The 23,989-nt window shown below is 40.3% G+C and overlaps 1 protein-coding gene across 2 annotated transcripts in view; it reads right to left on the bottom strand.

Moving 5' to 3' along the window:
- The window catches only part of TRPM4 (transient receptor potential cation channel subfamily M member 4), a 604,715-nt gene that overhangs the window by 311,170 nt on the left and 269,556 nt on the right, over window positions 1-23,989 (bottom strand). For both annotated transcript variants that reach the window (XM_073602273.1, XM_073602274.1), the window contains exons 9-10: window positions 21,179-21,278; window positions 20,906-21,024 (exon numbers count right to left, since the gene is read on the bottom strand). In XM_073602273.1, the coding sequence (XP_073458374.1) occupies window positions 20,906-21,024; window positions 21,179-21,278 (219 nt within the window). The remainder of the gene's footprint in view (window positions 1-20,905; window positions 21,025-21,178; window positions 21,279-23,989) is intronic.

The raw sequence follows: 23,989 nt of genomic DNA on the forward strand, positions 1-23,989 counted from the left end.
AAGTAAATTTTATTGACTTTTTGACTCAAAGAAGTTGAAAATGAGATTATTATAAGTTTACTTAGGAAGCAAATATTGGAAGCTCAGTCTTCCGCACATGCTCAGTGTTTAGCACAGATGGAGGCTCTTGGACATATAGGGAAGTCAAATGTGAGGGTTAATGATGTTGATTCAGGAGTTGAAACAATGGAGACTTCTGATGAGTCTATTGTTAGTATTTCCTCAGAAAGCGTGAAGTCTGTTGATTTGAATAATAGTAATATTAAACAGAAATGTAAGTTTTCATCACCATATGCTCAGAGAAAGGTTTATGCAAAAATAGGCAACTCTTAAATGTTTTGTTTGCAAACAAGAGGGTTACATAGCCAGATTTTGTTTGATGGCTAATAATGGTATGCAAAAGAGGTTGTATTATCCGAAAATTATGCCAAGGCGTTATGAAGTGTATTCTGTGTGCTGGTGTAGTAATTTGAAGTATAGCGGCCATAATAATCAAACTTATTTCCCTTTTAAGACCCAAATGCAGAGATTACAAACTGAAAACAGTCCATTAAGACAGAAAAGGTATCATTATGTAGAATATAGCACTGTGAAAAACGATGTTAGCAGTCCTTAAATGTATTGCATGGATGGTAAGAATCTTCTGGTTAATGTTTCTTTGCTATGAATAAGGTTATGATGTGAGGTTCAGAGATTGGTTTTTATGTTTGGAATATTATAGAGGACTGATATATTTTTAGTATTTTCAAGGATAATCCTCTGGATTATATTTATTTTTCCTTGTTATGATTATGTTTTTTATTTTTGTTTTGTTCAGGTGGAACATTGAGAGGTTTAGTTCACCTGAAAAGGGGGGTAATTAACAGCTTTGTACTCAATTAGCAACGGTATACATTTTGTTTAAGACAATAGTGAGTCAGCTTTAGGCAATAGAACAGCAGACACATTAGCGAAGGAAGCAGCTTTGTATGGAGAAGTAGTGATTCAACCTGAAATATGGTTCAATTAATGTTGTGAAGAAAACCGACACACAGAATCCTTAATTTGCAGAGGAACACGAAGGGGTGATTTCGTTTGTGATTCTTCTCCTGGTGTCTAAGGTCTTTGTTTGTGAAAACGGGATCTTGTGTCATGACTTAAATGGGTTTTCGCATCATGTTACACCACAACACCTACAGGTGGGATTCACTAAAGATGATGTTCTGATAACTACTAGGATGTTGATCAATCATGTTTTTCCAGTTTGGGGTATACCAACAAATTTCAGTAGTGACAGAGGATCCCATTTTACAGGTAAAATCATGCAGGTAATGTTTAAAATCTTGGGAATAGAACAGAGATTTCATGTATCATATCATTCACAGTTTGCAGGTACAGTTTTTTCAGTTACAAAGTATCCTTCTTTTGAAAATGTTAGAAATGTTACAGAATCAGAGGAAAATAATTGCCTGTTTGATTTTGAGCAGTCATTCACATTTCTTACATTGGGTTTTTGTTTCGTCAATAGAAACAAGATGGTTATAGATGATACAGGACAATTTGAACAGTATTTTGCCACATGCAGCTACTTGTATGCAAAAAAATGGTCCCTCACATTTTTTTTTGGGAGTTTGCTTTTTTTCTTTCTTTTTTTAATCTTTATCAAATTTTTTCATATACAAAAAAGAAGAAAACAAAACATCCTTTACCCCTACCTTCACAACAGGGGTAATAATAAACAATTTAATTACAATACTATGCTCCTTCTTCCCACCCAATTCCTCCTCTAATTTACCCTACCTTATTACCCCTCCCTCCCAAAACCCCTTTCCCCCCCAATCCCTACAACCTTCTTGCCTCACTATATTCCTTAGTTTGAATATTTTCCACTTTTCCCCACCTTTTGTTGAAACCATCTCTCCCTCCTTCTTCAGAGAATCTAAGTCCTTCCATACTATCCATTTCATCTATTTTATCAAACCATTCACTTATTTTTGGGCTATCCACTTCCTTCCATTTTTTCGGGATCAGGCCCTTAGCTGCATTAATCAGATGTATCAGCATTGAGTTTCTGTATTCTTTCATTGGGGTATTAACCCCATGGAATAAACATATCTAAGGGTCCTCGGACAGCTCAATACTGGGGATCTCCTTTATATACCGTAGTATTTCCTTGCAATAGGTTTTGATCTTAGGGCAACTCCACCAGATATGGGCCATAGATCCTATTTGTTTACATCCCCTCCAGCATTCCATTGTTAGCCCCTTTTGGTAATTTCCTACTATGTCCGGGGTCCTATACCACCTAGTTAAACATTTATAATTCATTTCCATCATTCTGGTGTTAACAGATGATCCATGTACCAGTCTCAAAATTTTCCCAATCTCTTGATTCTTCCCCCGTTGTCCCATTTCCCTCTCCCAATTTTTTATCTACATTGGGACTTCAAACTGCTTCTCTCCGGGAGAATTTTATATATCCACGAAACACCACCCGCACTGTTTCCGTGTCGCATAATCGCTCCATTGCTGTCAAGTCTTCCCCTCCTCTCATCGGGTGTGGCAGTGCCGTAACAAAGTGCTTGAGCTGAAAGTACCACCATTCATTTCAAAAAAATCTTTTTTCATTTTTAAGTCTTGTAGTGAGTAAATTTTCCCCGTGTCGCAATTGTGCATTATCTTTTTTAATCCAGTTTCCCCCTATTGAACTTTTACCTGGTGCAAAATTATTATTCTCTTTTAGTGCCATTAGTGGGGAATTATATTCCCATTTATTCTGTTTGTGCAACCGATCCCATACCCTCATAACGTTTTTTGGTCAAAATAAGTGTATTTACCCAGAGTTGTCCTCTGTTGTTGTGGTGTCCATATATTCCTCCCTAAATTTGTGTCCGCCGTAGTGTACTCTATTTTTACCCATCTTTTCTCACTCTTTAATTTAGCCCATTCCACCATACGTGTTACAACCACCGCTTCGTAGTACTTTTTGAAATCTGGTACACTTAATTGACCCTGGCCTTTCCCCCTCTGTAACATCGTGAGGGAAATCCTGGGTTTCATATTTTGCCAAATTAGTTTTAATATTAAACTTTTAATCACTCTAAAATATGCTGGGGGTATGTAAATGGGAAGAATCTGAAATAAAAATTTTGGGTAAGAATCATTTTTAGGGCATTGATCCGGCCAATCCAGGACAAGGGACATGCTGCTATTCTTTGTTTCTGCTTTTAATTCCTCCAAAAAAAAATATAGTTTGCCTGGTAAATTTTCCCCAAGGATGCTGTTAATTTAATCCCCAAGTACTTTATTCCAGCCTTCCTCCAGGAGAACTGGAATTCCTGCTCGAGGCTATGTTCTTCTTTTAGGTTAACGTTTATATTTAATACCTCCGATTTACTTGGGTTAATCTTAAAGTTGGATAAATCACCATATTCCTTTAGAACTTTCAATAGGTTGGGCAAAGAGATACGGGGATTAGAGACATAGAATAAAATATTGTCTGCAAATGCAGCTAATTTATGTGTCTATCTCTATCCCCCCCCTATACCAACGTTTCCCCTCACCGTCACCAAGAGTGGTTCCAACGCCAGCACAAATAACAGCAGTGACAGGACAACCCTGTCACGTACCGTTATACATCCTAAAGGGGGTTGACAATATTCCATTGACCATTATGGCTGCCCTGGGACTCTTATAAAAGCACCTGTATCCAATCCATCATCCTTGGGCCTATCCTCATACCTTCCAAAGATCCCATCATGAACCCCCAGTCTACACTGTCGAAGGCTTTTTCAGCGTCAATCGACAGGAGTAAACTGGGGGTTCTCCCCTCTCATTTTCTGGAGCAGCAATAGCGTTCTTACCCCATTGTCCTTCCCCTCCCTTTCAGGTACAAAACCCACCTGGCCGGGGTGGACAAGTTCCGGCATTAACTCTCTCATTCTTGTTGCAAGCACTTTTGCAAACACCTTGGTATCGGTGTTCAGTAGCGATATCGGCCTATAGCTTGAGCACAGTGTGCTCTCTTTACCCTCTGAGGATCATTGTTATTGTGGCCATTGAAGCTTCCTTACTCATCCCGTACCTCACTCCCAGCCCATTAAAATATGTGCAAAACCTTCGAGATAATATTTCTTTGAATTTTTTTTAGGTACTCCATCGCAAAGCCATCTGGCCCCGGACTTTTCCCAATTTGTGACTCTTAACACCTGGTTTATCTCCTCTTTTGTTATTGGAATCTCAAGTGCTAGTGCTATTTCCTCTGGTAACCGGGGCAAGTTAGCTTTTCGTACATATTCCTTCATTTCTTTTTTACGGGCCTCCTGTTGTCCTTGTCCCCTCTCCTGCTTGACCGAATACAAATGCTCATAAAAATCTCGAAAGACGCTCACAATAATCTTTTGTATTATATACCATTTCCCCTTTTTTAATTTTGAATTTTCTCTATGAAGTTTATTGATCTTTTTTTCCTCAGCATCCTTGCTAAAGTCTTACTGTTTTTATTCCCCCATTGGTATCTTTCTATCGCAATTCTGCTAAAGGTTAACCTCTTTTCCAGCTCTAAGAGATCCTTTGGTTCATCTCTTTTCAATACCAATTCATGCTGCAATCCCAAGTCTTGCCTTTTGTTATTTTTTTTAGGCCTTGTTCTAGTATAAAAATGTCCTCAATTAGTTTCTCCCTCTTCTTACCCCTCTCCTTTTTTTCCCTTGCTCCCATTGATATCAAGATCCCCTAATATAGGCTTTATGGGCCTCCCACAAGGTATTCTCTGCAATCTCACCTGTATCATTAAAGAGAAAAAATTGTTCTAACTCCTTTTTTAATGTTTCCTCCTCTTGTTTATCTAGGAGATCCTTATTGAACTTCCATGAGTTTGGTTGCTTCTGTACTTCTGGGATTTTAATTTTCATGGTCATAGGGGCGTGGTCCGATAATGATGTCATTTCTATATTTGTATATATCTCCAGATCCAACATCCTATGTTCGATCAACCAATAATCGATCCTCGTATATGTCCCATGCACAGGTGAATAGAACGTAAAATCCCGTGACTTGGGGTGTTGTATTCTCCACGTATCCACCAGCTGAAGTTGGTACAATTGGTGCCTTATCGCTTTTAATTGAATATTCCTTATCCCCTGTGCATGGGACGTACTATCTTGTTCAGGGTCCATACAAAAATTCAAATCTCCAGCAATGATCACCCTTCCTTCAACTCCCATAATTTTCTCAGGGTTTCGCCTAGGAATATTGTTGGGCCTCTATTTGGACAATATATATTCGCCAAAGTACACTCCATTCCCCATAAATTCCCTTTAATAAAAAGGAACCTTCCCTCTGGGTCACATAATCTGTCCTCCAGAGAGAAACTGACCCCTCTATCCCAATTGCTACCCCCTTTGATTTGTCATCGAGTCACCATAGTACCACACAGGGTACAGTGGGGAGTACAGTTTGACTTGTTTCATGTGACAGGTGAGTCTCCTGGAAAAAAAACACCCCTGCCCCATAGTGCTCAATCTCTTTCAGGATTTTGTGTCTTAGCTAGCGTATTTAACCCTCTGACATTGTAAGTCAAAAAATTAATTGTTATCATATTAGGTGCCCACTGTATTCCCAAAGGTGGACTCAGTACCCATGTTTGAGGCCATACTCTGCAAGGTCTAGGTTGTTGTAACCTCCCTCCCGCTATCCTAAATTCCCCCAGCACCCCCCCCTCCACTGGGGACCTTTGGAACTGGGATGTCTAATTTTTTGCAGAAATCTTGCAGCTCTTCCATAAACTTTAGTCTCACTGTTCTTCCTTCCTTGTGGACCATTAATGCTGCTGGGAACCCCCAGCTGTATTTGAGGTTGGTCTCTCTCAATTGTTCCAATAGAGGTTTTAATTGTCTTCATGCCAAGGTTCCTGTTGATAAGTCCGTAAACACTTGGAGGTCCGCCCTCTCATGCTGCAATGGGGGCATTCCTATGAGTTTACTTCAAATTTTATATACAGAACAGCGCTGGCAACTGGCACAATATAAGTATGAATGTAGCTACAAGTGGATAATATCACTATATATATGTGACTAGACAAACTGCATTTAGTGAAAAAACAAATATATAGTGAAAAAATTGTAGTGTTTCCGTTTGGAGACAAACCATGAGCAATCAAAAAAATGTATATACCTCAACATATAACAATGTGGATAAGCATATTGAGGAACCCAATGTGAATAAATATTGAAATAAGTTCAGGATGGATATAAATGTTCCTTCGGACAAAAACCCAATAAGCAATGATGGCAGACTTCCAGCTCTTCATCCAAGGGATTGCATACAGTCACCTGAAACGCTGCAGTAGATACAAGAGGATTGGGTGAAGCTTGGGCTTCTATCACTAGGATATAACCTTGGGAGCAGCAGGCATCACATTCCACCCAAAAAACAAAATAGGATATGGTGTAATACTGTGGGGTAAGGGATCAAATGCGCATAATAGCGCTACTCACAAAATGAAGATTGCAAACAGGGCTGTTGTCTTTGATGACGCCCTGGAGGGCTCACGTCTGCAACCAGTGACGATGTTTCCTGTTGTCGGTGGAGCGCACGCTAACATAGCAGCAGTCACAGACCAACTCTGAATGCCTGTTTGCAATCTTCATTTTGTGAGTAGCGCTATTATGCGCATTTGATCCCTTACCCCACAGTATTACACCATATCCTATTTTTTTTTTTTTGGGTGGAATGTGATGCCCGCGGCTCCCAAGGTTATATCCTAGTGATAGCAGCCTAAGCTTCACCCCATCCTCTTGTATCTACTGCAGCATTTCAGGTGACTGTATGCAATCCCTTGGATGAGGAGCTGGAAGTCTGCCATCATTGCTTATTGGGTTTTTGTCCGAAGGAACGTTTATATCCATCCTGAACTTAATTCAATATTTATTCACATTGGGTTCCTCAATATGCTTATCCACATTGTTATAGGTTGAGGTATATACATTTTTTTGATTGCTCATGGTTTCTGTTTCCAAACAGAAACACTACAATTTTTTCACTATATATTATTTGTTTTTTCACTAAACGCAATTTGTCTAGTCACATACATATCTCTCTCTCTCTCTCTCTCTATATCTATATCATGCACTTGTAGCTACATTCATACTTATATTGTGCCAGTTACCAGCGCTGTTTTTTTCTGTATATCTATGTCAAGTTATAGCACTTGTACCCAGCAGCTGTAACAGGGTTTTTGTTGCACTTATTTATATTGTGAGTGCTGCTTCCATATATATTTATTTACTCCAAATTTGAGCTTTGTCCTTGTACTGGTGGAATTTGAAAGATGTACCCCGAGACGTTATCGTCAGACTGGGGGGTTTCTGACCCTATGCACACGGTCGATCTTTAACTCCTCTCCTTCACCTCTACCAAGGACTGGGTTAAATTTTTTCTCATTTTTTTCTCCAGATCTTCCTCGTTCTGCTCAGGTAGTGCTCTTACCCTCAGGTTTTGACGTCTATTTTGATCTTCTTGGCCTTCCAGCTTATATAGGATATCCCTGTGGTCTTTTGGCGTTTTTTTACTTGTGTTTTTAACTATTTCTTGTGCTTGTTTTCCTGTTTATTCCGCTGCTTCTTCTACTCTCCTCAGTAGGTGGCCCATGTCCGTCCTTACGTTAGTAATCTCATTTATGATCAAATTTTCCAATTTCGCAAACATTTCCATCATTTCCATTTTAGTTGGCATTTCAGATGTGTTCCTTTGTTCTTCCATATTACTTGCCTCAGGTTCCTTTTCCACTTCAGTACTATCTCTGGTTTTATCCCCTTGGTCCCCCTTCTGTTTCGCCGACTTTCTTCTTCTCTTTAGTTCCTTGTTGCTTTTTTCCACTCCTGGGCTTTTGGGGCTCACTTTTGTTAAATATTTCTGGATCGTACTTGAATTTCAACTCTCCGTTGCTCTTTGAGTCCGGCCTCTCATATTTCACTTCTATTATGTTCTTTCACCCCAAAATGATCTCCTCATAAGTGAGGACCCTAGGAGAAGTGTGGCTTTACCCGGAGCCAATTGAGGGGATATATTCTTTAAGACACAGTCCTTATGCCCCTTCCTCCCAGCCTTTCGGCTTTCAAAAAGTTGAAGAGGGAAGAAAAAAAAAAGTCCGCGTCTACAGTGTGACCACATGCATCTCCATTCAATCGCAGAGTCCGTTTTCATATGGAGACCAAGGGGAGACACCAGTAGAGGTATATCTAAGCGGCAGGTATACCCCAAGCACAGTCCTAGCTCTTTACCATAACCTCTAGAATATAATTATTTTGTATGTCCCAGGTGAACAAGGGACATGGAAGAAAAACAAGTTCTAGCACTTTATCTTCTCTCTGAGTTTTCAGTAAAACAGTTCATAATGTGGCACTCAGCCTAACGCCAAATTCCTTCCTTATATGTTTGTTAAAATACATGTTTTGTGTCCCACAGGGTGAGCATTAAACAAATGACAGTTCAGGAGTCATTTACCTGGGGGGGCGATGAGTCACCACTACACCATTTGTCGCTAATCCTCCGGTGGGGCTCTCACTCCTACACCGGATGCTTCCGATTCAGATGTGTGGCTCCAGGAGCATCCCGGTCCGCTCATTCATCAGTCCCCCCAGTTCTCAAGCGGCTACTGCTATGCTTCTGTCTCCCATCCAGTCCTATGTCGTGGGTTTTTCAGGAACAGTGGAGGGGTATCAGGCTCGAGCCGGTCCTGGCGGGCTCACGGTGCACTCCTCCGCTCGGCTCTTGTACACCGCTCCACCCATCAGCCCGCTCTGGTCCGTCGCACCTAATTTGCGGGTATCAGGGGCTTTCATCGGCTGGGGCTCAGCAGTCTCTAGTTCGCTCAGCTCCCGCTGGTTCATCGGAGCCTCCTCTATACACTCACAGGCGCCGCCGTCAGGCCCCTCCCCTATCACGTGCAGATCATGTCAGCATCCTTCTCCCTCATATTTCTACGTTTGAGAAAGGAGGTCAACTCATGATAAAACGTTTCAGGAGAAGAGGACCTTGGCAAAATAATTGGGAAGGTCCATTTGATATCTTGGATGTTCAAGGGGTAATGGCACCAGTTCAAAGACCTCAATTTAGTGAAAAATACATGTAGACAATAAAAAATGTGAATACAACAAATTGTATATGCTGAGAGTATGATGTGAGTTCAACAAAAGAAAAAAGTTTTAAATAGAAGATTTATCAATCATCACAGGATTCATCTTTTTTCTAGTGACGATTTTAACTGTGGTAAAATACAGTAAGGTCCATAAATATTGGGACAGCGACAAAATTCTAATCTTTTTACACCACCACAATGGATTTGAAATGAAACAAACAAGATGTGCTTTAACTGCAGACTTTACTGCAACTGTCTTCAGTTCCTACTTGTTCTTGGGGCATTTTCCCTTCAGTTTTGTCTTCAGCAAGTGAAATTAATGCTTAATTGGATTCAGGTCAGGTGACTTGGCCATTGAAAAACATTCCACTTCTTTCCCTTAAAAACTTTGGTTTCTTTCGCAGTATGCTTCGGGTCATTGTCCACCTGCACTGTGAAGCGCCGTCCAATGAGTTCTGAAGCATTTTGCTTAATATGAGCAGATAATAGTGCCCAAAACACTTCAGAATTCATCCTGCTGCTTTTGTCAGCAGTCACATCAATACAAGAGAACCAGTTCCATTGGCAGCCATACATGCCTACGCCATGACATTACCACGCTTCACTGATAAGGTGGTATGCTTTGGATCATGAACAGTTCCTTTCCTTCTCCATACTCTTCTCTTCCCATCACTCTGGTACAAGTTGATCTTGGTCTCATCTGTCCATAGGATGTTGTTCCAGAACTGTAAAGGCTTTTTTAGATGTTGTTTGGAAAACTCTAATCTGGCCTTCCTGTTTATGAGGCTCACCAATGGTTTACATCTTGTGGTGAACCCTCTGTATTCACTCTGGTGAAGTCTTCTCTTGATTGTTGACACATACACCTACCTCCTGGAGAGTGTTCTTGATCTGGCCAACTGTTGTGAAGGGTGTTTTCTTCCCCAGGGTAAGAATTCTTCGGTCATCCACCACAGTTTTCCATGGTCTTCTGGGTCTTTTGGTGTTGCCGAGCTCACCGGTGCAGTCTTTAAGGATGTTCCAAACAGTTGATTTGGCCACACCTAATGTTTTTGCTATCTCTCAGATGGGTTTCTTTTTTGTTTTTTTTTTCAGCCTGATGGCTTGCTTCACTGATAGTGACAGCTCTGTGGATCTCATATTGAGAGAGGACAGCAACAGATTCCAAATGCAAATAGCACACTTGAAATGAACTATGGACCTTTTATCTGCTCCTTGTAAATGGTATAATGAGGAAATAACACACACACCTGGCCATGGAACAGCTGAGCAGCCAATTGTCCCATTACTTTTGGTCCCTTAAAAAGTGGAAGGCACATTATACAAAAACTGTTGTAATTCCTATACCGTTAACCTGATTTGGATGTAAATACCCTTGAATTAAAGTTGAAAGTCTGCAGTTAAAGCACATCTTGTTCGTTTCATTTCAAATACATTGTGGTGGTGTATAAAGCCAAAAAGATTAGCATTGTGTTGATGTCCCAATATTTATGGACCTGACTGTATATCACAAACTGTTCCAGCTATGCAGAGGTTAACAGGATTGAAGATTTACACAACAAAGTCATTACATTATTCAGAAACAAAAAAAGATCTAGACATTGATATCCATACAGAGGACAAGAGTGATAAAGATATTGATCTTAATACAAATGACAGAAATAATAATTCTAGATATGTTAATATCAATACAGCTGAAGATTTGTTTGGATATGTATGTGTAGGACAGGGATATGATTGCTGTATGGAATTATATTTCATTCATAGTAATAATGTTGAAGTCAACATTAAAATAGAATCTAAAACAAATTTTGTTAAAATGCAAGCATCTAATAGGTTAAACAACAGAACCGGAACTTTTGAACGTAATATATTGGGAAGGAGTTTCTGGTCAGTATTTGAAAAAGGTAATAATTCAACAATTTGGTCTGGAGATGTTACTAATAACATAAGGTCTGGGAAACTACTTTACTCATCAGAGCAATATTATTACCTATTACAAAGTTTTGTAAAAATATTAGATCCAGAACATTCAAATATAATAGGAGATGAAAAAGAGGACGTTGTAAGAACATGGGATTTTAAAGTAAAAAGAAAGTTAGCTCAAATAAGGGTTAAAATTAGTATTTCTGTGGTTGATATGATTGTACCAGAAATTAATATATTTCCACAATCTTTGAAAATTATTGAAGATAAAGATAGTTTGCATTTGATATGTAATACAGAAATATATTTACCTCAAAATTCATTGTTAACTTGGAAAAGGAATGGTGAATTTTTGGGTAGTTTTCTTTGCGGTTCTACTATTATAATTCATAAAGGAATTTTTGGTAGTGTGAATTGGATCAATAATACATTTGTTTATCAACAAACGAGGGTATCTTTGAATGATACTGGCATATATGAATGTTGTATATGAATAGGAAATTATCTGGGGAAATGTGCTAAGGCAAGTGTTGTTGTAATGTCTCCAAGGAAAACTCCATGTATTAATAAGAGAAGCATTTCTGCTAATCCATTTCAGATTATTCATTTCCAATCCAAAACTCTTTTGAGAGATGGAAAGTTTGTCATTATATTGTGGAATTTTAAGGTTTCAGAATGGAAAACTTCTACAAGGTTTCCACAATGTCAAGGACATTTGGTTAATATGGAATTGGGTATTAAAAGATGGTTTGGAATTAATAGTAGAAATCATAACAGAAATAAGCTTGGTATTGTTGAAGGTATTTTAGGAGGGATTGGCACAATTGGGAGTGTAACAAACAGTATGGATATTAATACTTTAAAGTCTGATGTTGAAACAGCTGGTTTAGTGAGGAGTAACGGTATTAAAATAGAAAGACATTTAAATGAAATATTAGAAAATATGGTTATTAAAACAGTTAATATAATGGCTCCATCTATATTACATTGTCAAAATATTACTCTTGATTTAATGACAAGTGAACATTCTCATATAGCCAGAGCATGCTTAGAGATCCAGACTGAATATTCCACCAATTTTAAAATAATTGCGTAAGCATTTCAGAGTGGAATAACGCCTCTTGACATTTTACAGAATTTACCCAAAGAACATGTATATGCTATAAATCACACAGATTAATGGGTAAATAAATGGATATGATGCAAACAGGATGTATGTTATAGTTCTTCTATGATTCCTATAGCAGGGAAAGAACAAATGTTGGTTCCAGTCACTGTCTTGGGATTACCTGTCAGCAATACACAATTATTATACTATAAATTGCAGTATACAGATTTTGCATTTAACAATGAAAATTCTGAATTAGAACAATTAGATCTGTCATCATGTTTACAATTCCAGTCTAAAGTTATCTGTTTACCTAATCAAGACAAAAGTATATTTCATTCTTGTTATCATCATACATTATGTTCAGCAAGAATAGAAAAAGTTGAAACTATTTCTGAATTAATTACTCGTGTAGATAAAAAGAAGGTTTGTTTTCAGATCATGTCAGATACAGAAAGGGTTAAAACTTTTTTCTCTTCTTGTACAAATACAGAAAACCTAAATCAAGGCTTGTATTATATAGAAAGACATCCTAGCAATAAGTGTTAATGGGTTAAGAACAAATTTAACAAATATATTTATGAAGAATAAAAGTGCTCTTACTACCCAATACATAATATCCCAGATAGATACATTTCCATGGGAAAAATGGGCAAATGTAATTCAAAAGGATAAAGGTTTATTGATAGCTCTAGCTAAGGAACTTCAGAATGCAGAAATATTGTTTAAACATGAACAAAGTCGGGGGCGTGGCCTGCTGCGGACCAGGATGGCTGCCTGAAGTCCGAGCTCCGCTCCACGGCCTGGATACCAGCAACCCATAGCTACTCTTTCCCGCTGCTCACATCACAGAAGCAGGGAAGGACTGGGGAGACTCATGGGCACACCGATGCAGCGTTACAAGCCGCCGAATCCCCGCCGTCTCACCGACTACTACCCGACAGCCGCCGCCATGCAGAAGGCCCAAGATGGCGCTGATGGAAGCGACGGCGCTCGCTTCAACAACAACCCAGATGGCCTGCCTGCTACCTCTACAGCACTCCCTCTCCAAGGAACTATGGCCACATCAACTGACAGACAGCATGGACACACACCCCCCCTCCAGAGGAATCCCCAGGAGGACTGCAGCAAGACAGAGGTAAGAGCGCAGCTTCCTCCCCTGCACATTCCCCAAATAAAGAGCCACATGCAAAGAAGCAGCTATGGTCCCATGTTGTTGCAGGGACACACAGCGCCCAAAATACTCCCTCCCTGGCTGCTATACCTGTCACTGACAACACAGTGTCTGAAGCTATGCTGAAATCTATGCTTCTTACACTGCAGCAGGATCTGCACAGAGAGCTCCAAATATCATTATCTCATATGCATGATAAAAGACTGCCTAGAAGAGCGTACAGATGCTCTAGAAGAAAATCTGCAAGATTACTCTAAGGCACACAACGAAATGTTAGATGCTCACGAGCATCACTCTGAAGAAATCCACTGTATCAAAATGAAACTGGCGGATTTGGAAGACCACTCTAGGCGGAACAACATCAAATTCCGAGGCATCCCTGAATCGGTCAAACCGAACGAAATAACCCCTTATTTGCAACAACTTATCTCAGCCTTACTCCCACGCCTCAACGCCCGCGACACCTTAATCGACCGGGCCCACAGAATTGCTAAACCGCCACACCTTCCCGATGATATTCCTAGAGATATCTTGGCGCGTATACATTTCTTCCATGTTAAGGAACAAGTTCTCTCTGCCGCCAGATCCGTGACACCCCTGCCAGCCCCTTACAATAATATCAAGCTGTTCACTGACCTGTCCCCGGCCACAACGGAGATGCGCAGAGCTTTCGCCCCTGTGACTTCCATACTCCAACAAAAAAAAAAATAACGTACAAATGGGGCTTCCCTACGAAGTTGCTGGTCACTCACCAACAAAAGATCGTACCTATTCTCTCCCCGAAGGATGGCTACAAGAAGCTTACCAATTGGGGTTTACTCCCCATTGCTCCCAGAGAAGCGGAACAAGCTACTCCCTCCTACAAGCCATCTGACTCCAGAAATATGGCGAATAAAGCTCCCAAAAAGACCTAACTTTGATACAAGCCCAGGTCCCCAGATCTACTTATATCCAGCCTGGGCGTCACATCTGTACCTTCTCCTCACCACCCCTCAGGTTTAAAGTTATGCTAAGCACAGGTTTTTTCTGATTTTCTGTTTTTTTTTTTTTTTCCTCTTGATTACAGCACAGATTAATCTGCATTGATTATATTTTTCTCCTAGAATTTTAGATTGTTTGTATTTAGCAATTCACTGGTTTTGGTAATATACGGCATTTATTTATCTACTTGTGTATTTCACATCCATCAACAATAGGTGAAGTCTCTCTCCCTCTGCCCAGGCCCTCATAACTGTAATACCACTATGACACTCTTGATTATCTCCCTCAATGTTAAAGGCCTAAATTCACCATTTAAGCGCAACCTCTTATGGAAAGAAGCATTACAACCACGGGCAGATGTAATCTGCGCCCAGGAAACACACTTTACTAAGCTTAAACAACCTCAATGCAGTCACAAAAAATATCCCCATTGCTTCTTCGCAAGCGCCCCTAAAAAAAACAGAGGAGTAATGATTGCCATAAACGCAGCAATAGATTTTAAGCTTCATCACTGTGAAAGTGACGAAGATGGCAGATTCTTAATCCTATCAGCCACATTTGACAACCGCCCTCTCACTATAGTTAACATTTATGCCCCCAATACAGCCCAAAGAAGATTCTACGCCACTCTCTTTGCCAAACTAGCCCCTTACAGATCTTCCCCCCCTGATAATTTGTGGAGATTTTAATGAAGTAATTGACCCTACACTTGATACTTCCAATGCTGCGAGAAATAGGCCCTCAGTAATATCAAATATCCTCAAAAAAGAAGATCTTTATGACACATGGAGGTGCATGCACGATGAAGAGAGAGACTACACCTACTTTTCCCCCCCGCACCAATCCTACTCCCGAATTGACCTATTCATTACAGATAAACACCTACTACAAGCTATCACTGCCTCCACCATAGGCACTATATCGTGGTCTGACCATGCTCCAGTCACGATCAAACTAGCATCCCCCTCCCAAACCACTAGACATAAGGTCTGGAGATTAAACACCTCCCTTCTCAACAACCCCTCCTTTGAGTCTCAGATACAATCTGAGATTGATAATTATTTCTAGCAAAATGTCAGTTCTGTAACTGACTGTGCTATTGTTTGGAATGCTCACAAGGCTTGTCTACGGGGTCTTTTTATTAAACTTGGGGCCCAGGCTAAAAAACAACACTCTTATATAACAGAGTCCCTCCTGAAACAAATCCGATCTCTTGAAATAATAAACAAGAGATTCCCCTCTAATACTATTTCTTCAGAACTTAAAAAGCTTAGATCCCATCTCAATGGTCATCTCCATAAAAATTTTGATTACTTTATCAAGCGACTACGACTTCAGATATACTCATCGGCCAATAAATCAGGAGCATTTATGGCCAAACAATTTAAAAAACAACTTTCTAATATTTTCACAGACCGAAATTCAAAAAGTGTTACCTCTACATAAAGCGCCAGGACCTGACGGACTATCCAACGAATATTATAAACGATTTGCCCAACCCTTAGTCCCCCACCTATGTGCCATGTATAATCAATTTGCTACTACAGGCATAATACCTAAGGAATCCCTCGATGCCCTAGTGGTTACCATTCCCAAACCGGGTAAACCCCCAGACAACCCAGCCAACTACAGGCCGATATCACTCCTCAACACAGACACCAAAATCTATGCCAAACTCTTGGCACAACGCCTCTCCACCATCATCCCCCAGATTATTCATCCCGACCAAGTGGGATTTGTGCCCAGCAGGCAAGCCTCAGATGGAACTAGACATTTTATTGACCTTATCCAATGGACAGAGCACACTCGAACGCCTTCTCTCTTCCTATCTTTGGACGCAGAGAAGGCGTTCGATAGGGTATATTGGCCGTATATGGAGGCAGTGCTCCAAAAATTTGGACTCTCGGGCACCTTTTTCTCTGCCATACTAGGCCTATACACTTACCCATCTGCACGCATTTGGACGTCGGGAGTTGTCTCCAACCCATTCCAAATTACTAATGGCACGAGACAGGGGTGCCCGCTGCCCCCCTAATTTTTGCCATGATAATGGAGCCCTTAGCACAAATCATTAGATCTGACCCCTCGATTACGGTATAAAAATTGGACAAACTGATCATAAAATCGGTTTATACGCAGATGATGTGATCATTGCTCTAACTAATCCGCTATTGTCTCTTCCAGCAGTCCAACAAATTCTTGACAGGTTCAGCGCAGTATCACTGTATAAACTAAATCACAGTAAATCCTAAATGCTTAACCTTGGCCTAGACTCTCAAACTTTAAATACCATTACCGCTAGCTCCCCCTTTGCTTGGGCCCCCAACTCCTTTCTCCCATACTTGGGTATCCAATTAACTTTCCCAAGTCGGATGCTACTGAGAATTAATTTTGAAGACCTCGTGGGCAAGCTTACACAACTAGCAAAAGATCTAGGTAGGGTTCCAGCCTCCTGGGCTGGTAGGATAGCTCAGACAAAAATTTATTTACTTCCCCATGTCCTATATTTTTTTCGTACATTACCTCTCCCTCTAGCGCAAAATCAGATAAAAAAAATCCAAGGGATCATCAACGGCTTTATTTGGCAACAAAAGAAACCTATAATAAAAAAAGCCATACTCACAACCCCAGTTCAACATGGAGGCCTGGGTGCCCCGGATATCCAAGCTTACCACCGAGCATCTATTCTGGACCAACTGAAAACATGGTGGTCAGACAAACACCACACAACCTGGAAACAAATTGAAGCCAACCTACTACCCACAGACCCTAAAAACTTTCTAGCCGCACTGTGGCTCAACCCCCACCCCAAAAGGTACCCTCTTGATATCATTACATCCTCCACAAGAATTTGGACCTCAATACTGCAACTCAAGGGAGGGATATCAAAGGACACTCTGACAGCAATACCCACTGAGGCGCAACACCTTATCTCCCCGGACATACCTCTCTCAGAATGGACAAAAGCCGGCATCTGCTATTTAGGTATGCTCTTCTCATCAAGTCTGCTTTCATTTGAGCAATTAATGCAAAAATATGGACTAACCAAACACACGTTTTTTTCTTTACCTGAGGATTAGATCTATACTATCAAAAATTTCCTGGTCAACCTCAGACGATGTTTCACGCCCTATACTCAAGTTCTACAATATAGCTACACCCAAGGCCAAAGGAATCTCTTTTATGTACAAACTGCTCACTAAACCAACTGGCTTCTTCCTCACAGTACTGGTCCTCACTGTTAGACCAACCGCCTTCAGAAATACAATGGCCGAAGTCCCTCACATTGCCCTTACGCCTGTCGCATTGCATTAACCACTGGGAAGCAACACAAAAGCTTTTTCACAAATGGTATTTCACCCCAGAAAGGCTAGCGAAAATCTACCCGAACACCTCCCCAATGCCCACCCATCTGCAAACACTGGTCACACACATTCTTATTGCTGCAAGACTGACAATCGCAAAGAAGTGGAAATCAACCGACCCACCTGTACTAAGAGATGCCATCCACCTACTTAACCAGCACTTTCAGATGGAATTTTCTTTTGCCAAAGCCAACATGTCCATTAAGCGCTTTAATAGAAACTGGCACCCTTGGATTTTGGACTCTAGAAGTACACCACTGTCGTAACAGTCCTACCCTTAGCTTGGCTGGATTCTACACCAGCTCCCTTTCCTTACTACGCTCTCACGGACATTTTGCTATAACACGTATTACAGGTCACAATGTTACACCATGATTTAGGTTGCACACAAGTGTCCACCCCATTCAGTGCTTAGCCTATTGTTACAGGATTACTTTATGCTACCATAGTTATTTGTAGTATGATCGTTTACTTAATACTTATCGATTGTTTTTGATTTAGACCGATCAAGGTTACACTTAAATAAGCTCTTCTCTCATTGCCGTTCATATATACGTTAAGACGCCAGGGTATGCCCAATTGGCAATGTTTCTGTATTCTTTTTCTCTTTATAAAATACAATAAAAATCTTAAATTTAAAAAAAAAAAAAAAAAAAAAAAAAAACATGAAGTCATTTGCAAGAAATATCACATCAATGGTCAGAACTTTCAGGAAGTAATTGGTGGAAAAAATTCATTAATAGTGTATCAATTTGGGGAAAAACTTCAATAGCTTCAGCAGCAGGAAATATTTTATCACATCCTATAGTTTTTTTATTATTATTATGTTATTCATTATATTCCAGTTATGTTTAATGTTTAGAATGAAAAAATTATATAAGCAAATTAGAAATGAAATCAGGAGGGGAGATGATTTATTGCAAAATAAGCTTAAAAGAAGAATGGGTTCTGGAGTTGCAAACTCAGTTACAAATAACAAAACATTTGGAGTTATTGGATCAACATCAGAGTGTTTGTGGTACAAATGTTTTGAATGGATTGATTGAAAATATGATATGATTATTATTCATATTTCAGAGGGGAAGGTTATATTCTTAATATCTAAAATTTAATTCAGCTTTATTATACATTATTCGGAGTATGGATGCCCTATAATTATAAAATTGTATGAATGGCAAACTGAGTTAATAATTAACAGACGTAACATTTGAACTAGAGTTTTCAATGTTAGGAAGCTGTCCAGACATTTGATGTACTTTGTACAATATTATATATGTTTCTAAGGGGTATTCCTATGTAACTGATGTTTTGACAAAGACTGTGTGTTTTCTGTAGACTCATTCATTTCCCGAGTCTGGTAATTTCTACTTCAAAGACCTCTCACCCACATCCTGTAACCTGGTATAGTTTAAAGTTGAAAACAGATGTTGAATATCCTATTTCTACTCTAAGCCCCCACCACTGGAAGGGAGGAGAAGGGAGAGGAGTAGGAGTATTCAGGGAGTGGATATTTTTGGGCGCATTTTTCAAACAAAATATGTGAGTTTATAAAAGGACAAGGCGTCATGAGGAAAGGTCCTCTTGGCCATCTTGCTCTCAGCTCCAACACATCCATTCTACAGCATCCAGACTTTCAGCACACAGAGAGTTAATCGGCCATCTTTAAAATCCAAGACGACCAGAAGCACATGGTCTCACATGTAACTTTTACAAACTCTTCATATTTTTGAAACTAAAACTAAATCTGAAATCTTTTTGATCATATATGAAGCAACACTAATCATGAATATGAATGTACTATTTTTGTAAGTATTTTTCTATGTTTGTGTGTACAATGAAACACACAGTTTGATTTAAGCCGACTTAGACATAAGAAATTTGTCTCACAATTATTTTAAAGCTTTTTGCAATATTAAGCCATTCTAACACCATGGCTCCGGCGTCCATGCATGCCGCGTGACCCGGAACCGGACGTGGTGTGCCAGAACTCTCCACCCTCCTCCTGCGTTCCACAGGCCGGAACTGGAGCCCTACGCCTGCCCCCCACCCCGAGGAATTTAGAATAGATTTCTCCAAGAACTAGTTCTAACCAGCTCAGCAGATGGTTAAAAAGAAAAGAAAAAAAACCCAACACACGCAAAATATAACTGGATATTAACAATTATTAGTAATAGCACCAGGGCTAGTTTATCCAGGAAATATTGCATTGCCTCCTCGGGGATCAGGAAGGATTTTTTATCCCAACTGGAGCAAAGTGGATCATGTTTTGTTTTTTCTCTTCCTCTAGATCAGGGGTCTCAAACTGGCGGCCCTCCAGCTGTTGTAAAACTACAAGTCCCATGAGGCTTTGCAAGGCTGACAGTTACAAGCATGACTCCCACAGGCAGAGTCGTGATGGGACCTGTAGTTTCGCAACAGCTGGAGGGCCGCCAGTTTGAGACCCCTGCTCTAGATCAACTGTGGGTATAGGATTTTGTATATGGAGGTTTTCTATTTGTTTGCTTATTTCTATTTGTTGCATTAAATAACTTGTGTCTTTTTTCAACCTAACTATGCAACTATATATGCTCTACATAACATACGCATCAAAAATAGAAATTTTACTAGCCATTTGCTTAATGATAAAACTAATTTCCTACAGGTTGTATATAAAATGGTATTTCTATTCTGCTAGGAACTGGAAAGCAGATCCTTACCTTTCTATTCCAGAGCTTGTGGGCTATACAGCATTAGATCTGGCTGGCAATGCAGGAGGAGGTAAAGCACTAAGGGAAAACCTAGGAAAGCAGCAGTGCGATATCACTAGAACTCCTCTGGAACGTAATATTGCTAGCTGAATCAGAGATTCTTGCTGCTTATGAACAGACAGTTCCCCATTACAGAATGTGTGGCATTAGGACTGCCATGCCACAAGGTGTCACGCACTTGAACACATGCACTTCAGTACAACAGTAGAAATTAAATACAAGCATAGCTAACAGACAGTGCTGATGAGTAATGCTTCCTGAATTGAATCTCCAGTCTGTGCAGTGAGTGCATGCCGCCAAGCCCCCCCCCCCCCCCCCAGGATCCACGTGCATAGCATTGAACAAAGCATGGAAGTTGGTTACCATTGACTTTGTAACAAAATTACATACCTTTTCAAACAGGGAAAATGCTAAATTGTCCAGTTTACATTCATGCTGGTAGCCAAGACAAAATCAATGACATAAATTATTGATCACGTGTCTTACCCGCCACTGGATTTCTCCATGAAACAGCTCTGTTTTTGCAATGTCCTCCCTGTTCCAGGCCACCGCTAATTTCAGTTCATCCAGATATTCAGTGGCATCGCTGGAATGCTTCTTGCAAGCTGTGCAGAATTTAAAAAAAAAAACTGAAATCCTACATTTTTAAAGGCCAAAACCAGCAAAGATAGTATGATATTCTACAATATAATATTTTCTAGGGACTACAAATCTGAATGATCCAGTACAATATAAAATACTTTAACAGTATATGATTACCTTTAACCAAGGCTTTCAAGATAACAGTCTCAAAATCCTCTGTCCCATCTGTGTTTGAGTAGACTGTGACCAATTCACGGTTCTCCACTATCTTTTCAACCTAGATTTGGCAAAGCACATCATACTTTAAGGCGGACATACAGACAAAATAATACTCTCAATAAATACATTAAAAAGTACTACTACTATAAGGCAAACAGTTCTAATCAGTTTGTATAGTGATTGCTATTACTTTCTTGTGATAAGGCTGGTAGACATGCATGCATCACTGGATCGACTAGTTTGCACAACAGTCAAAGAAATGTCATCTCACATCTATGGCACACATCTAAGTGACAGTCAGCTAAATTTGACATTAATTTAAAAGAAGTTTCTGCAGGTACAGGTATCCATGTTTGCCTAATTGCCACGCCTAATTAAATTAATTTAGACAAGATGGAACTGCACATTACAAATGACACCTCACTGTATTGTATGCTTGAGCAGGGCTGGATCAAGGTGGGCAAAGTGTGAACTTATTGGTGCTCCATTCTACTTGCACCAGGCACAATTTTTTTTTTCTTTTTGGGGGGGGGCGCACTGAACTTGTTGGTGCTTTATTCGGCTTGATTACCAAGATTGACAGAAGTGTCACTCCTGTCAGACAAAGCTGAGGCTATGATAGCTGCTGTAAGGAAGCTTCTGCCCTCTCATATCTCCAAATGGCAGCCTACTGTGGATAGAAGAGAGGATGGAGAGGGGGTGCCCACTTAGAACTGATCTCCTTATCAGTATGGGTGTTCATTGGGGAATGAGGGCAGACTACCATACTTCTGGTCTCCCCTTGTCATATGACATACCTCATGACCAGGGATGGGAAGAAGGAGAAGTTTCCTACGTTCCCAGGTGGGCGGCACACAATAAAAGAGGTCTGAACTGTAAGTACACTGAGGGTGGGGGTTGCAACACAGTCCCAGAGCTCCCCTTTCTTATAAAGTCTCACATAGCCATCAAACCTCCCTAATAGCCCCTAAGTTCCACTCTCTCCTTAATGTCGCACAGGACCCCTTAATAAAATGCACTCCACAAAGCCCCCAGCCTCCCATCTCCCCTCTTTCAACCCTCTGATTCCAAAGAAGTCCTCCTCAGACTGATACCACCAGTGCTACAGCATTTTTTCCCTCCTACTGACAATGATACAACAGCATGTTTTCTTCCCCACTGATGCAGCAGCTTAAATGACACAGAGAATTATGTATGACAGTTAAGCTAACAAGAACATTAATTTTTTTCCAATAACCAATCAGAGCCCCTTTTCCATTTTTATCCGCAAATGCAGAAATGGTAGATGCAAGCTGGTAATTTGCTATAGGCAACAAGAATTGTTCTTAGCACATTTTCATCCATAACCACTTGGGGTAAAGAGTAGTGGAAAGGTGAGGATGAGTACTTTCATAATATATAGGTGTCATCCTTAAAGTGTTACTAAACCAAAGGACCCTGCATTCACTATACTGCATCTGGTCTCCCACAGTACACAGCGCATGGAAATTCAATTATTTTAGTAAATATAAACTGCTATAGACCTTTTCTAAATCAGCAGTATATAGGAGTTTTGTGACTTCTATCGGTGTCTGGTTAAAGCATGTAGGAGGAATTTTCATTTTACTCTGACTGTCCTATGAGGCTTTAGGATCCCTGACCCTCTGTCTGGACAGTGCTGATTGGCCCTGTGCTTATTACATGCACCCTCCTAATAAAAAAAAAAACCTCTAGCAATACATACTAAACTGAGCACGTGCAGAGTGACTCCAAAGGCTCAGTCTTATCAGGAGATTGGGGAGAGTGGAAGGGGAGGATCAAAGAAGTCAGAATAAACAAATAAACAGCCTTTTTACACAATGCAGACAATTACCTCTTAGGCTCCCCCAGTGAGTAAAACAAGCTTGTTTTACCGCATATACAGACTGATTTTACTTTTGTGGGTTTAGTAACACTTTAAATTACATCTTTGAATTTTCACTGTTCACCAGGGTGATGTGAAGTGTGAGAATGGTGCTAATCTACAATGATGTAAATTTTACCAGCGACAGTTTTGTAAAGCAATGAAGGATAAAAACAAAAAGAGAAACAGGAGCCTATTTTATACCAAATTAAAGGTGTAACCATCTTTGTGTGGGTTGCCCCTCCAAATGCAGTTATGTAGAAAAGCTCCAGCAAACCTTGTTTTATGAGTGAGGTGAAAGGACTCAGTCACATTGAAGAGCATGAATCAAAAAAAAAAAAAAAAAAAAAAAAAAAAAAGGACTGTCAGGAACGTCTAGCACGTCTGATCCTCATTCCAGCATTCTGGTTTTGGCTACGATTTTCTCCTTGTCCATCTGTCCACCTGCAAGGTGATTAATGTAGCCAGTCTCTGTGTGGCGACCAGACTCAATTTGAGCCAGTCGGTTTCATGCTTGTGCAATATCTGATCATGACCCCTGTCTGCCCAGCTCGATTGGATTTCCCTGTGTATGACCTTGGACCGGATATCAGGCTATTCTCTGAACTCTACCTGCCTTTTACCTGGACGGTCATTGAACCACTCTGCCTGTCTGCCAATCCGCATGTACCTGTTTGCTTTGCTCAGTTTGTGCCTTGGCGAGGTAGACAGGCAATATAGCAATGTGTATAAGATCTGGGGGCAACCAAGTAACGGTAGGCCTGCTTGCCTTATGGGAAAATGGGCTACTATAGGTGAAGAACACAGTAGCCAGCTATAGTGTTTGACCACCTGCTTTAAGGTGACAGGCTGCCATTGCTGACCTCCTTCTGAAAGGAATAGTTTCC

Source organism: Aquarana catesbeiana, linkage group LG10, assembly GCF_042186555.1.
Source record: "Aquarana catesbeiana isolate 2022-GZ linkage group LG10, ASM4218655v1, whole genome shotgun sequence".
Classification (NCBI taxonomy): Eukaryota; Metazoa; Chordata; class Amphibia; order Anura; family Ranidae; genus Aquarana; species Aquarana catesbeiana.